Genomic DNA, 16,129 nt, shown 5'->3' with positions numbered 1-16,129 from the left:
TCTCCCCAAGTCCCAATCTCCCCTAATTCCAATTTTCTCAAATTCCAATCTCCCCAAATTCCAACCTTCCCAAATCCCAATCTCCCCAAATCCCAATCTCCCCAAATCCCAATCTCCCCAAATCCCAATCTCCCCAAATTCCAATTTCCCCGAATTCCAATCTCCCCAAGTCCCAATCTCCCCTAATTCCAATTTTCTCAAATTCCAATCTCCCCAAATCCCAATCTCCCCAAATCCCAATCTCCCCAAATCCCAATCTCCCCAAATCCCAATCTCCCCAAATCCCAATCTCCCCAAATCCCAATCTCCCCAAATCCCAATCACCTCAAATCCCAATCTCCCCTAATTCCAATCTCCCCTAATTCCAATTTTCTCAAATTCCAATCTCCCCAAATTCCAACCTTCCCAAATCCCAATCTCCCCAAATTCCATCCTTCCCAAATCCCAATCTCCTCAAATTCCATCCTTCCCAAATCCCAACCTTCCCAAATCTCAATCTCCCCAAATCCCTAAACCTCAAACCCTCAATCCCCACATCCTAAAATTCCCACACCCCAAAGCCCCCACATCCCAAAACCTCAAAATCCCAAAATTTGCAAATACCCCTCTCCCCAAATTCCAAGATCTCCAATTCCTTCCCATACTCACAAACATTCATTACATATATATTGCACCGTAACCTGCCAAAATTAGAACAGCTACCTTTTCGGGTCAGGAACGGTGCAAAACGACCTAGGTCGCCGTCGGAAGTAGGAACTCTCGATCCAGTCAGCCTCATCCTCGAAGTCATACCGTGACAGCCCCCTCGAGTACGTGGGGTACGGTTGTCGGTACATGATCTGCAGGGGTCGCCGAGGGTACGGTACGTCGCAGAGGTTCTCATCGCTCGGCACGCTTCTAACGCAAGCGGAAAGAATCGAGGTTCTAGCGGCGCTACAAGGCGAGGGTCCCCTCGTCGACAAACACCCGAAGAAACCACCTCCAGATTTCTCCACGGCGTCCAATTGTCGACTGGTTATGCAATACTGCTCCTTGATGTCCTCGCGTGAGTAGAGCGGAGTCGCTCTGCGATCCCAGTCGATGCTAATGTTGCCGGTGGTTGCCGTGAAACCGCCGTGCAGATCCACCTGGGTCGAGACGTCCACCTGTCACGCACACAACGTTTAGTTTAATTAGTGGAAAATCGATGGAGGACGCGTGGCAGTTTGATTGAAAGCGTTACTCCATCGCCCAAACTAATCCTACACTGAACTGACCGCTCGTTTGCTAACTTGCTTTTTCCGACCGCTTGGACTGCCTTTGATAGTTTCCGTGCAGCGAGTGCAGTTTATTTCGCGAGGTTTTGGTTAGTTTTTTAGGTTTTGAACTTGTTCATATTATTTTTACCAATTTGCACATTTTTATAGACAATTTCTTAGTACATTCAAATCCCTAAACCCTCAGTTCCCACATCCTAAAATCGCCACACTTCAAAACCCATAAATTATCAAGCTCTTAAATGTACAAACTCTGATTCAATTTTATCAATTTTTGAATTATACAAGTTCTAATACACTTGCTTAATTATTTTTGTTTTTTGAATTTATTGATACATTTGTCTAAAGGATACTGTACTTGGTACCTGCATATGGCTTATTCTATGCATGGAATATTCTTTGTGGAACTTATAATTTATTTTGTAGGTTAATTTCATTTTGTAAATTGCTTGTAAAAAATTAATTGTAATATCCTTTTTAATACAGAATGAATTTATTTTTTGATAGAAGTAGGGGTCATTGAGTCAGAAAAGGCTAAACGCAATTTGCAAGCAACATAAGTCATTAAGGAGTAGATCGATTAACAGTACACAATATCGATGTAACAGCAGTCTCTCGCAATATTGTACGTCCAGATTTACGATTGCCATTTATACCCGCGAAAATTGCCACAATTCTCGTGCAGCAAACGCGCCAGTTCATCAAACTGATAAAATATTGAAAGCCGTGCCACATGTACGATACAATTCCCTCTCAAAAAAGCGTTTTCGTGCGACGAAAAATAGCGTCAAAGCGACTGTATCCTGTGTCACAATACACTTTCGTCCTCAGCACGTTCCCCCTTCAGTTCCCTCGGGAATTTATATTTCAGCCTTTTAACGACATTTACGGCGACGCAGCGAGCCGTCGTAGTTTCGCGCGTAACACGTCGATTCAACCTTTGACGATGCCCGTCAATTCCTAATTGCTCGTTCGAAAAAAAGAGAGGAATGTTCTTTTCTCTGCTATCAATGTCCGTTCCAGTTCCGCTCATCGAGACTGCTCGATCTTCCGAATAAATCGATACCTGTCGAACGGAAGTTGCTACGCTGTTAACCGGTCGGAAAATTGATACGCGAATTTGAAAAGCCCGCGCGTCTGTGTTCGCCTGCAGGCCATGTTCGTGCTTCGGAAATGGAGCTTTTGTTTATCAAAGTTTGCGAATTAATTTTAAGGTTCCCTACGGAGCTAAATAGTTTCTATTTACGTAGAAATTGAGTTAGGAAACATTCTTCAGCAGGGGATTTTACGGAGATGTTTTCATAAGTTGTGCAATGTAGGAAATTTTCCTCTGCGTTATTTGCTTCCAGAAGTTTGGAAGATTGAATTAATTAATTTTCTTAGAGTTTATTAAGGCGGATACTGCATTATGGGATCGTTCATTGTTTGTTGGGAGACTGGTAGCCATTTTGTGTTACGCTAGTGAAGGGTTTAAGTGGTTGAAGTTTTTAAATAATTTGATCAAATCTTAGCTGTAGTATATTTTACTACCTTTATTGGTACATTTATATATATTTCATTTTGTTTAGTTTAATTTAATATTTATAATATTTATAATTATTCTTTTTATGTAAAACTAGAACTGTTGTAAATAAAATTCCATTTATAACAATTACTTATAATTTTAATATCTTTCATATTTGATTAAGAAAACCTTTTTCGAAGTCATTGTAACATTCTCAATTATACTATTCTTAAGATGTGCTCATTATTTAAAAATGTTCCCACTAATTTCCCTCAAAGAGATCATACAAAGATAGGATTAGTGAAATTAGTACAATTTAGCTCTATTATCTTCACTAACTCTCATACAACGATAAGTAGAATTTAATTGAAGTTTCTAGCATTTACTCGATTCAATATCTAATGTCACATGATAACCTGACCACCATAGAACCCTTGGGTCTGGAATGCTGGTTAACGATATTCCCATGAGGACCTTTCATAATGAAACTAAGCACTCTATAGCTATTTCCAGTATCATAAAGGTATTTGATTCTAATTGGCTATCAACTAGCTTCCATTTTTTTCTGTAGAAGAACTGTACATGTATAGAAGTCTTCCTACTATACAAACATAGGTATATCCAGTAGTTTATTTCTCCTGAGACATTTTCCTTTTTACTGAAGAACTTAATACTTTCTGCAAGGTATTTCAAAAATATGTGATTGCAAGTTTAATTAATTTTTTAGGACAAAACACTTTACAAAATAAAATGGTCCTTCACAGATTGATTCACATTAAATTGAGTCACTTTTAAAGACTTCGTGAAAAAAATGCTGAGGTGTCATATTACGAGAGGTCTTCATAGGTGCATTCACCCTGCGATGCAGCAAATTCCGAATATTAACATAAATAAATATTTATAATTTGATAGGGTGTCTCACTTAAATCGACTCTATCTAATAACTTAGAAATTAGTGATACACAAAATTTTTGTAGACAAAAATTAGGTTTCAAAAGACAAACTATTTAGTGAAGGTAACTTTCTACTATAAGTATGTGATTATATTCTAATATGCACTATTAGGTTCTACTATAAGAAGTTCAAATTAATTTATTTAAATGAAGTTGTATGTACATTTTTTAATATATTATTCATTAAATATAAATATCTAATGAAATCATATCAAATATTTTCTGTATTGTCAATATTTTCAAAGATGTTTCAGTGAATCTATATAAGTGGACACCCTGTATAATAACCACTACTTAATTGTATTCCATCCTTGTTCTCTTGTTTTAACAAGGTGTATCCCTTCTGCAAACTTTCTCAAGTCGAAAATCCTCTATTTATCAAATAATTTTCATGTAAAACTCCATCATCGATATTATCATAAATATTTCAACGAGTGGGTTTAAATTAACGTCCTACATAATGACCGCTACTTAATTGTATTCCATCCTTGTCCTCCTGTTGTAACAAGGTGTATCCTTTCTCCAAACTTTCTTAAGTCGAAGATCCTCTATTCATAAAATAATTTTCATGTAAAACTCTATCATCAATATTTTAAAAAATATTTCAACGAGTGGATTTGAATGATCATCTTACATAATGACCGCTATTTAATTGTATTCCATCCTTGTCCTCTTGTTTTAACGAGGTGTATCTTCCCTCCAAACTTTCCCAAGTCGAAGATCTGCTATTCACCAAATAATTTTCATGTAAAACTTCATCATCAATATTACCAAAAATATATCAACGAGTCGATGTAAACAAACATCCCGCATAATAACCGCCATTTAATTGCACCCAATCCTCATATCCCAACAAGATGTACCATTCCTCCAATCCTTCACGATTCGAAGATTCCGCAATACCACCGTCCCCAACACGAATATTTGATAGAAACGTCCCTTTCTTTCGTTGATCCGGTGTCATAAAAGTTCTACAGTTGCCGATTGATGGGAATTCGATGTACGATCGTGTGTGTATGCATGGACGCGTTCGCACGGCCGTGAATGTAACCAACTTTCATCCACTCCGCAATAATGGAACTTTTATGATATTTGAACAAAGGGACTTTCGAGGCATTCGTTGCGAAGCGAGCTTTCTTCGATCGTCCGTAAGCGGATATCGACAACGTCGGAGAAAATCCATTTTATTGGCGACTAAAACCTTTCCGGTGGCGCACAAACGTTCGCCATTTCGGTTTGCCGATTCCGTCGGGGACATTTAACGCGAACGTTTCGCTCAAATCCATTGCACCGGATTTTCTTCAATGGACTCTAAATCGACGCGTTAATTTCTTCCTGATGTGTTGCTCGGCGAAATACGGTTACGTGCTACGGACACGATTTTTGTTTACATACTCGTGTTTTCTGGACCTTGTAATTTTTTTACGTTTGGTATATTTTTGTGAGCGAAACTTAGGGGTTGAAACTATTGAATTACCTGGTTATTGATTTTTCTTTTAATCTTTTTTTAATCTAAATAATTTTTAACTACAGTTTATTAAATACAGCTTTCATAATTACAGCCTTCAAAAATACTATAAATCTTCTCCTAATTAACTCTTACACAGTAAATCTCCACCCAAAATGACCAAAAGCAAAATAAATCGTTGAGCAAGTGCATAAATTTCACGACGTAAATCCCCATTAAAAATGCGATCTAAAAAAGCAGATAAAAAGTTACGAACAGGGAAGTACTTTGAAGTATTTTAATTTAACGACAGCTCAATTTCAGATTACCATTAATTGACTCCCTTTTCCATAACAATGAAACGGAGATTTATTATTCTAACGTATCGGGTAAATTTCCTTATCGCCGGCAACATCAAACGAAGAAGTTTTAAAAGTTCTCGGAGGTAGTTACGCCCCTAATGGAAGTTAACACCTATGAACTAAGATTCACGGTAGTTCGCTGTTGTACTCAACTCATTATGATCAGTTCCTCAACAGGAAATCACAACAGAGGCGGCATTAAACTTCCGTAATTTCTTCCTCCTTACAGGTGTCGCCTTTATAGCGTTTCTTGCCTTTGACGTATTACTTTGTTCTGTAAACACGGACCTTATTACGTTTAATTAAATTTTATAATCACTTTCTTTAATCAAGCTTCTTAAAATTTATGTAGAGTACTTCACAAAGAAACGTTCATATTTTTACGTTTTAAAGTCAGATTAAATGCAAATAATAAATGTATTGCAACTATGATTTGTTTGAGATAAAAATACGAGGTAATAAGATTTTCAACTGCATCAGCTGGCAGTCAATATCTTGAGGGAAATTAGTGGTTTATAACAAGTAAGATTTGTCAAGGTTGTCACGTATGGATATTGCAAGGTTAAGAATATAATCCCTTCAAGTTACTCCTATTTTTATTAATAATTGAGAAGTTTCGCGCCATTGTCTAAACAGTGATATCTATGAGGGCCTTAGTACTGCTCTATGACGTCACAACGCTACAGCTTTTGGTGTAACGACTGACTTATTAAGAATGCTTTCACATTACTTTTAGTTATCATCAAATAAAGTCTTTAACTCCAACAATAAATGAGTCTTTTCATTGTATAAGAGAAGCTTCAGATGAAATCAATCAATGTACCTTTTGCATTCACAATCATACAGTCAATGGTCAACCTTGCTTATCCAGAGTTGTGCGTCGCAGCATCGGCAGTGACGATTAAACGACATATCATTAGGATTCCCAATAAGTGAATATAAGTGGTATCTAAGAAATGAATTTCACTTCGGACTACAATTTATTTTGCTGTGTACTTGACTCGAGAGTGTCTTCGAAGAATTTTTACGTTTTACAAAAGCTCGGAGTGGACGTACAATTTTTGTGACATTGCTGAGGGAAAACAGTTTCTAATTTTCTATTGGTTTAGCTAAAATTCGAGTGGAGGAAATGCAAGTGACGTGTGAAGTGGGTCTTTTCTGCGAAGTGACCGTAGCAAGTAATAAAAGCAGCAGTACCTCGACATGTATAGAAAACTGCAAACAAATGATTCTATCGCTAAGGTTATGGGTTCACAATCAGATGTGACTGACAATAAAAAATACTCGCTAGAATGTAATGACTTGGTCTTGCTATGGGTATAGAATTAATTTGAAACTACAAATGAATGAAGGAAAAATTGTGGAATCGCTAGAAACTTGTACTGTTTAATCCTCTTTACAATAGAAATTTTACCTAGCAAAATATTTATCCAAAAATTCGGAAGAAATATTTTATTTAAAATCACGTACACTTCTCAATATTCTTTTAAATGTTGTAACATATTAAAAAACTGATCATTAAGACTTCTGATGCATTAAAAGTGCTTAACGAAGCAAGTTGAACCGAAATGATCGTTGAGTCGCATCTCTGTCAGCAATTTAGCTGCGCGACTTTCAACAGAATCAAAGCGAGAAATCTAGACGTTCGTTTGCAGTCAATGACGTTCATCGTGTCAGGATTCAATTTTCTCTAAAATGCGAGGAAAAAGAGGAGAAACGAGCACCGACTGAGAGTTGAAGATGCTATAAGTGAGACATCAAATTGTACCTTCCTTCGCAACAACACAACTCCTATAATTTCGGGTTAATTCTTCAATTGGTTCTCTTTGTTCGCTGCTGTGCTTTTTAGATGGCGAAACAAAATGGCGGGCGTGGCTCGATTTGTTATTGAAATGAGGTTATGAAGATTTATTTGAAGTTTCAAGATTTACTAAATCTTTGAATTCTCAGATTTTTTTGGTTTGTTAAAGTAGGAGATTTCTGAGGTTTAAGTCTTTAAATGTGCAAATTTGTAAATTTAGAAAGTTTCAAATTTTTCAAATCTGTAAATTCACAAGTTTGAAGACAAATTTCTGAATCTATTAATTTTTGAATTGATAAATCCCCAAATCGCTAAATTGCCGAATTCCCAAATCTCCAAATTGCAATTTGTTAAGTTCCCAAATTCCCTAAATTTCTCAAATCCCTAAATTTCTCAAATATTCCAAATTCTAAATCTCCTAATCTCCAAATCTCCAAACCTCCAAATCTCCGAATCTCCAAATCTCCAAATCTCCAAATTTCCAAATCTTCAATTCTCCCAATCTCCCAATCTCTCAAATTACCAATCTCTCAAATTCCCAATTTCTGAAATTCCCAAACTCTCAAATTCCTAATCTCCCAAATTCCCAATCTCCCAATTTCCCAAACTCTCAAATTCCCAATCTCCCAAATTCCCAATCTCTCAAATTCCCAATCTTTCAAATCCCCAATCTCTCAAATTCCCAATCTTCCAAATTCCCAATCTCCCAAATTCCCAATTTCTCAAATTCCCAAACCCTCAAATTTCCAAATCCCCAAATTCCCAAATTCCCAAATCTCCCAATCTTCCAATCTCCAAATTCCCAAATCCCCAAATCCCCAAATCCCCAAATCCCCAAATCCCCAAATTACCTAAATCCCAAAATTTCCAAATTTTAATCGAGATAAAATACATTTTAATGATCCCTTAATTGATGGTCTACACGTTTCCATCGTTTGTTTGACATATTTTCGTTTTATTGTCGGTGGCTGGCGGATACTGAAAACAAGCCAGCGACCATTTGTATGCAAATGTGCGGAACAAAAAGTATTCAGCTGGAAAGATATGTCGTAAACAAGGTTTACTTTGGTATAATTGCACAGTGAGTAATTGGTCAATTAATATTTTTGCTTATCTAATCGATCAGCAGAAGTCTTGTACTCTTTTTTTGCGTGAAATAAAATCGTGCTTTAATTGTTCTGTTCATTGTATTCGTGTTAATTAATGTTTATTAGTTTTGATATCAATTTACGATTATTGATGTTGGTATTAATTAGTGATTATTAATGTTGGTGTAAATTAATTATTATTAGGGTTAATACTAATTATTGATTATTAGGGTTGATAATTAATAATGGTTAGAGGGTTGATAACAGTTACTGATTATGAGGGTTAATATTAATTAATAATTGTTAGAGTTAATATCAATTATTGATTATTAGCGTTGGTATTAATTAATGATTATTAATGTTGATAAATTAATTAATTGTTAGTGTTAACATCAATTATTGATTATTAGGTTTAATACTAATTATTGGTTATTAGTTTTGATATCAATTAATGAAAATTGATTTTAATTTAAATTAAAGATAAATACAGTTGCTATGAATTATTGTTAATATTCATGACAAGTTTTCTAAAATTCTTTCCTGAATCAAATATGAAAATTTTCAACAAAGATCAATATTCGCATTTTTCATCGACTTAAAATTTAATTGAAACCTTCCACACTTTTTATTTTTGTGAATCAGTTAGATTTATTGAACTCTGGGGATTTTTCCAAAACTCGATGTACTTGTTATTGAATGAATTTCAATCAATTTTATCTAAAATTTATATGCGACTATTTAAATGGAACACATTTTTGAAACAGTTAAAATAGTAAAATTTTTAATAAATTGCAAACAGATAAATTTTTGAAAAATTGCAAATAATTAGATTTTTACAGAACTTCAAATAGAAGAATTGTTCTATAAACATAAAACATTCAAACGCTGAAATTATTTAAGTTTAAATTCGATTCCAAAATTATCAATTTTCTTTCACCACATGTGAGCATAAAAACATCAAATAACAAATTCCAAGCAAACCAAATCGGCTTTTGATATCTCGACAGCCATTTGGAAAAATATCGTTTGGAGAAAAATGCATTTAAAGTTTCGCAAACTACTTGAGAGCACGTAAGAGGTAAAAAATCATATTTGCAGGTAACAGCTATTTCACGAACATACAGTACACCTTCCTCTGCTCCTTCTAAAGCAGTATTTGCCTTTCTATGAGATATTCTCGCCTCCTTTGATGCTTCCTCGTGTCTTTTTTTTCAGCAATCTTTATTCCCTGCTAGTCTCGTTTATTAACAGAACTTTTTGCTTCCGCGCCAACTATTATCTCCAACGTTTCGAAACTTCTGAGGGTCGAATAATAGTCTTCATTAGAGATTGTTGTCCTTAAATGACCCGCCATTTTTAACCTTTTTATCTTTTAAACACTTGACCCTAAATTTTATTCATTTATTTAACGACATTTATGTCAACTTTTCATCAAGGTTGAGGGACAAAAATCAAAGTATTTTTATCAGTTTTAAATTTCAGGAATATTTTCAAATTTTGCATAAGCTTTTAATACTGTAAAAAATTAAAAGAACGTATAATTAAATAATTTCTTAAAAAACATAACTGAGGTTTCAGAAAATAAATTAATTTAGTAAAATCTAAGTTACTGAAATACATAGTGGGTGCATGTGTTTTAAATTATTTATTCTAATGAGGTAAGACGTAATTATTTTTTTCTACTTCTATAATGTGTATGTTAAAGAAAAAAAGAAATAAAAATAATAAAAAGATATTTTTAAATGAAGAGAATTAGGTTAATCGCTTTAAGGACAATATTTTTGAGGTTAGAAAAAGAAATAATTCAATTTCTCCTGTTAGATATATTTTACAAAACAAACTCCAAAATGATTAATAATATACAAAAAGATATAACATATCTGACCACCAGTTGTTCAATTTAATAAGAAAATTAAAACTTTGAATTTAAAAATTAAAAATTCACATATTTGTCAGTATCTCCAAAGAGGTTATGTCGCCATTGCAGTTGCGTCAAATAAATACAGAAATAATTTTTACTACACACAGCACAAAAATTATTTTAAAAATTCCATATATAAAAATCGTTTACAATTAAGATAAATACTATCTCCATTTCAAATACATGATACACGTAACTTGAATTACAAAAAAAAAAGAAAGAAGATAAAAGAGTTGCGTATAGGTCGTGACATAATATTCCATTAAAAAGGAGAAGATGTAACAGAATAAAAACGTGACATTCTGTAAGCTGCACACCGGACGGATCCGTTAATGAATATCGGCTAACAACCGCAAAACAACGTAAAAAGTTATATCGCAAAAATGACAAGGGAATAAAAAGAGTTAGCAGGATGGGATCACTTGTCCCGACCGCATTTCCATGCACCAAAAAAATCGATAATTGGTCGTTAGGGATTAATTAAGAATTTGAACGCAGTTGGATAGAGAACGGTCGAGCGAGCAGGTTGCTTGCAATTACAGTGATGTCTCGCCTTGCGACCTTTTATTATCGACACGGTGAAAACCGAAGCTTTTCGCGCGTGATATCGAACGAAATAATGAGCCGATATTCCGGTCAAATAGCTACGCGATAATAATTCCGAGCCAGACCGCGTTCAAACGAGCACCCTTCGGCTCAATCCTCTTCCGTGCGTATCAAAAATTAACAACAGCGATCAACGTTCCCTGATATTCATTGCGTCACACCGATCATCAAACTCGATTAATACGAATTATTAAGCAATCGTCGATAGAATTAACCGGTGAAATTCTATGGGTACTTAGCGAGGTTTATTGGGGGATGCTGGAGGAGTTGGTGGAAGAGGAGGGAAGAGATGTTTGGAGGAGAGGTGTTTAGGGATTGGGGAGATTTCGGGTTGGGAATTTAGGGATTTTGGGAATTGGGAGATTTGGAGATTTGGAGATTTGGAGATTTGGAGATTTGGAGATTTGGAGAATGGGAGATTTGGAGAATGGGAGATTTGGAGAATGGGAGATTTGGAGAATTGGAGATCTGGAGATTTGGAGATTTGGAGATTTGGAGAATGGGAAATTAGGGGATTGGGAATTTGAGAGATAGGGAATCTGGGAGATTGGGAATTTGGGAGATTGGGAATTTGGGAGATTGGGAATTTGGGAGATTGGGAATTTGAGAATTTGGGAAATTGAGAGATTCGGAATTTGAGAGATTGGGAATTTGGGAGATTGGGAATTTCAGAATTTGGGAATTTGGGAGATTGGGGATTTGGAAGATTGGGAATTTGAGAGATTGGGAATCTGGGAGATTGGGAATTTGGGAGATTGGGAATTTGGGAGATTGGGAATCTGGGAGATTGGGAATTTGGGAGATTGGGAATTTGGGAGATTGGGAATTTGAGAATTTGGGAAATTGGGAGATTGGAAATTTGGGAGATTGGAAATTTGAGAGATTGGGAATTTCAGAAATTGGGAATTTGAAAGATTTGGAATTTGAGAGATTGGGAGAATTGAAGATTTGAAGATTTAGAGGTTTGAAGCTTTGGAGATTTGGAGATTGAAAGGTTTGAAGCTTTGGAGATTTGGAGATTGGAAGATTTGGGGATTGGGAGACTTTATGAAATTTATGAAATTTATAAAATTTGGGAAGTTAGGAAATTTACGAAATTTGGGAATTCGGAAAATTTATGAAATTTATGAAATTTCAGAATTTATAGATTTAGAAATTTGGAGTATTAGGCAATTTGGAAATTTAACAACTTAACAATTTACGTATTTGGAAAATTAATAGTTTAGCAATTTGGGGATTTATCAATTGGATTAGTTTATTACTAATTAATTTTGAGTGTATGTTACACAAAGTTAGTGCACAATTTAATCAAAATGGACGTTTGATGAGGTACATGAAGACTTTCTTAATAAATGATTAGTACAGAGGTTCCTGGTGTGCGTCGCAACACCCCGGGGCGCCATTGTTACTTTACGAGGGCGCCGCAAAATATTCCAATATTTTCAGAAAAATGTGATTTTAATGCAGTAAAGGTGTCATGGGAAAATTCTCTTATGTTCAAGGTACAACGGAGAAATTCCAATGTATTCAAAGTACAAGGAAAAAATTCATATATATTCAATGTACAAATGACAAATTTTTAAATTTGTAAAAAATATATTGAAATTAGCAGATGTGACATATTTAAGATACACTGAGCAAATTCTAATATATTCCATTTACAAATGACAAATTTTTAAATTGAAAAAATATATTGAAGTTAGTAAATATGATATATTAAAGGTACATTAAGCAAATTCTAATATATTCAAGGTAAAATTAACAAATTTTAATACTCTACTTAAAGGTAATGTCAATTGAGAAAATTTTTAAATTACTGACTTACCACAGTACTCTGAGAATAATAAAATATATTATTATTGTTGTAATATAACACAAATTATGGTTCTGTATAGCTATGACAAATAGTGTTATTATGTATTAAAATTAAATAACTGACCCATCACATTACTCTCATAATAGTAAAATATATTATTGTTGTTCTAATATAGTGTTGTAATGCAGGTTGTAATTCTGCATAGCTATGACGAATTGTAATATATTGCTATTATTTATCAAAATTAAATAACTGTACACAAGTATCCTTGAATGCACGCTACCATATTCGACATTATAATGAAAAATTGAACACACAACTGTGATAAAATAAATTTTTAAAAAATGTTCTCAAATCTGGCAAATACATCACTGTGATGCAATCCTAACCTAACATATGTCCTTATTATAAACCCCAATTTTATTCATAAAAACATTTAAACAATTTCACCATCTTCGAATCTTGTTCGAAAGAGAAAATCATCGTCCCTGAATATGTCATAATGCAAATGTATCTTAGGTGAAGGTGTTGAATCATTTTATATTCATCCTCGAAAATGTCTCACGAGGGCAAAGTATATTCCCAAGCTCAGATTCTTCAAAATGTCAATTACTGTAAAAGAAACTGTCATGAACACTAAAAATTGAAAAATATCAGAGAGACGGCTAGTTACAGTAAAAAAAAAGAATGTGTTCTCATGAATGCGAAGCTAGAGAGTTGATTTAAGAATCAGAAATGGCGCAATCGCTTTCGACGTTGCTGTTCCCTGGGAAACAACGGAGAGACGTATTATTCCCTGTAAAATGTATGTATATACATTTTTTTTATCATAGAAAGAAACGCTGAGCTTCTACTCCAATAATTCTCTTTGTTGCAAAAATCGCAAAAGGGCGAACAAAAATGTTCCGTAACGAAGATCAATAATGCGATGTGGGGTTCTTATATGCACACCAAAGAAATTCTTTGACAGGACATCGGACAACATACTTTTCTGACAATACCTGTGAAAGTGACAAAGTTTTAGAGTAATAGGAGACATTATCGATTTTTAGCTTGATGGATAATGATTTAGTAGTTGATGATGTGCGGTTACCGGTGTCCCACGAGTTGGTGTGTGGGGAGGTTAGGTTACGTTAGGTTAGTTGATGCTGTTTAGGAGAGACACAGGTGGTCGGAAAAATTCAAAAAGTGAATTTAAGAATTACTCTGTTGCTTTTGATAATTTGTGATTTTATGAATTTGTAAGTATGAAGTTTATGCAATTTGAAATTTGAGTAATTATAATTAAGATAATTTGGAAATTCAAATTGTGGAGAGACAATTTGAAAATTGTTAAATTTCTGTATTTAAGAATTTGTGGTTTTGGAAGTTTAGTGATGTAAAAGTGTACAAAATTAAAATTTTAAAGTTTGTTAATTTTAATTTTGCAAATTTAGAAGCTCAGAAATTGCTGCAGTAGATATTTACTAAACTTTGCATTTGACAGTTTTGAAAGTTTGTAAATCTGAGAATTTATGAAATTTTAAGTTTAAATACTTTTAAAGAGATTTTCTACTTCTGAGAGTTTGCAAATTCTTTTTTACAAAGTTTGTAAAGAATCTTCTGAAGTTGAGAAACCTCAGTACTTCCTGCAGAGAATATGTGATATTGAACACTTGAAAATTTGCAATTTTTGTATCTTTAATTTTGTGATTTAGTCATTTTAATTTTGTAATTTTGCAATTTTAATTTTCTAATTTTGTAATTCTGTAATTTTATAATTTTATGTTTTTTAATTTTATAATTTGGTAATTTTGCAATTTTGTAACTTTATAAGCTTGCAATGTTAATATTGCAATTGTGATGTTTTTTAATTTTATAATTTGGTAATTTTAATTTTGTAATTTTGCATTTTTGTATATTTTATAATTTTGCAATTTTAATATTACAATTTTGATGTTTTTTAATTTTGTAATTTTATAATTTTGCAACATTAATTTTGTTAGTTTGTAATTTTGTAATTTTGCAACTTGTGATTCAATAAATTTCTCATAACTAGTTAAATTTATCACTTAATAAATTTATACCTTCAAAGAGCTTATTGAATCAAAAACATGCAAATCTATAAATATTCAAGGTAATCAGTATTTAACCTATTTATCAAACATAACCTCAATTTGCTAATTCCTACATTCTTCTAAACTTCTGAATTTCAAGATTCTCAAATGTGAACACATGATCTCCACAAATCGAATATCCAACTCATCCATTTGCCCATAATTTTCAACATTCCCGAACAAAATACCAAATTTACAAAGGCATCCAATCGCCGCCATTTTGTGCAGAAAACGCATTCTACCTCTCCCTCCATAAAACAAATCGATCAACCAAATCGAGTGAATCTTTAACCATCAACGTAAACCAACATCCTCCAGCGTGTAATCGGACGACAAAAAGTTATCAACTAAGATGAAATATTAATATAATAATTAATAATTCAATAAATTTCTCATAACCTCTTAAATTTATCACTTTACAAAATATCTCACAAGAGCTTAATACTCAATTCGCTAATTCCTACATTCTTCAAAATTTCTAAATTTAAAAATTCTCAAATGTGAACACATCTCTACAAAACCCAAAAGCATCAATCGCTGCCATTTTGTGCAGAAAACGCATTCTACCTCTCCCTCCATAAAACAAATCGATCAACCAAATCGAGCGAATATTTAACCACCAACGTAAACCAACATCCTCCAGCGTGTAATCGTACGACAGTAGGTTGTCAACTAAGATGAAATATTAATATAAATGAACGTTTGAAAAGTTAGAAGCGTCCTCGCTTACGGTCCTCGAGAATATGCAACCATCTCGTGAATGTACTTGCTCGTGACAGTATGGTGGTTACATGATGCAGTAAATCTTTGCCCAGGTTTCCCATCTGTGGGAAACAGCGTAACAATTTCGACTTTCATAAACATTTCCCAGTCAGCAACTTCGTTACCCTAACCTAACCTCTGCCGGTTCGTCGTTTCATCCAAATAAAGCATCACACTGCCCGTTTACAACTTTCAACAGCCTCTTCGCAAAGTTTATTTTGCACAACGATAAACTAAAACCGTGATATTTTTCTCTGTTCATGGAATTTCATTTGTAAATAACACTCGCGATGTTTATTCATTTATACCGTATATCAACGGGTAAAAATAAATCAACGGGAGAAATAAATTGTTCAGAAATAAAATATGCAAAATGTGTGAAGCGAAATAATATGTTGAAGCGATCGACGGGAGATGATTTATGTACACGGATTTGAATAAACGGTTGAAGTCTATTTGATGGGTAAAGGGATCTGGTCGAAGAGTTACTAATTTTTTGGGGGGTTTGGGTAGAGGG

The 16,129-nt window shown here is 33.9% G+C and overlaps 1 protein-coding gene across 3 annotated transcripts in view; it reads right to left on the bottom strand.

The window, feature by feature from the left end:
- The window catches only part of LOC100880490 (uncharacterized), a 119,643-nt gene that overhangs the window by 87,086 nt on the left and 16,428 nt on the right, over window positions 1-16,129 (bottom strand). For all 3 annotated transcript variants that reach the window (XM_076532987.1, XM_012284983.2, XM_076532988.1), the window contains exon 2: window positions 703-1,145. In XM_076532987.1, coding sequence (XP_076389102.1) covers window positions 703-1,145 — 443 coding nt within the window. The remainder of the gene's footprint in view (window positions 1-702; window positions 1,146-16,129) is intronic.

This window comes from Megachile rotundata, chromosome 6 (genome assembly GCF_050947335.1).
Source record: "Megachile rotundata isolate GNS110a chromosome 6, iyMegRotu1, whole genome shotgun sequence".
NCBI classification, from domain to species: Eukaryota; Metazoa; Arthropoda; class Insecta; order Hymenoptera; family Megachilidae; genus Megachile; species Megachile rotundata.
This window is presented reverse-complemented; position numbering and strand designations above follow the sequence as displayed.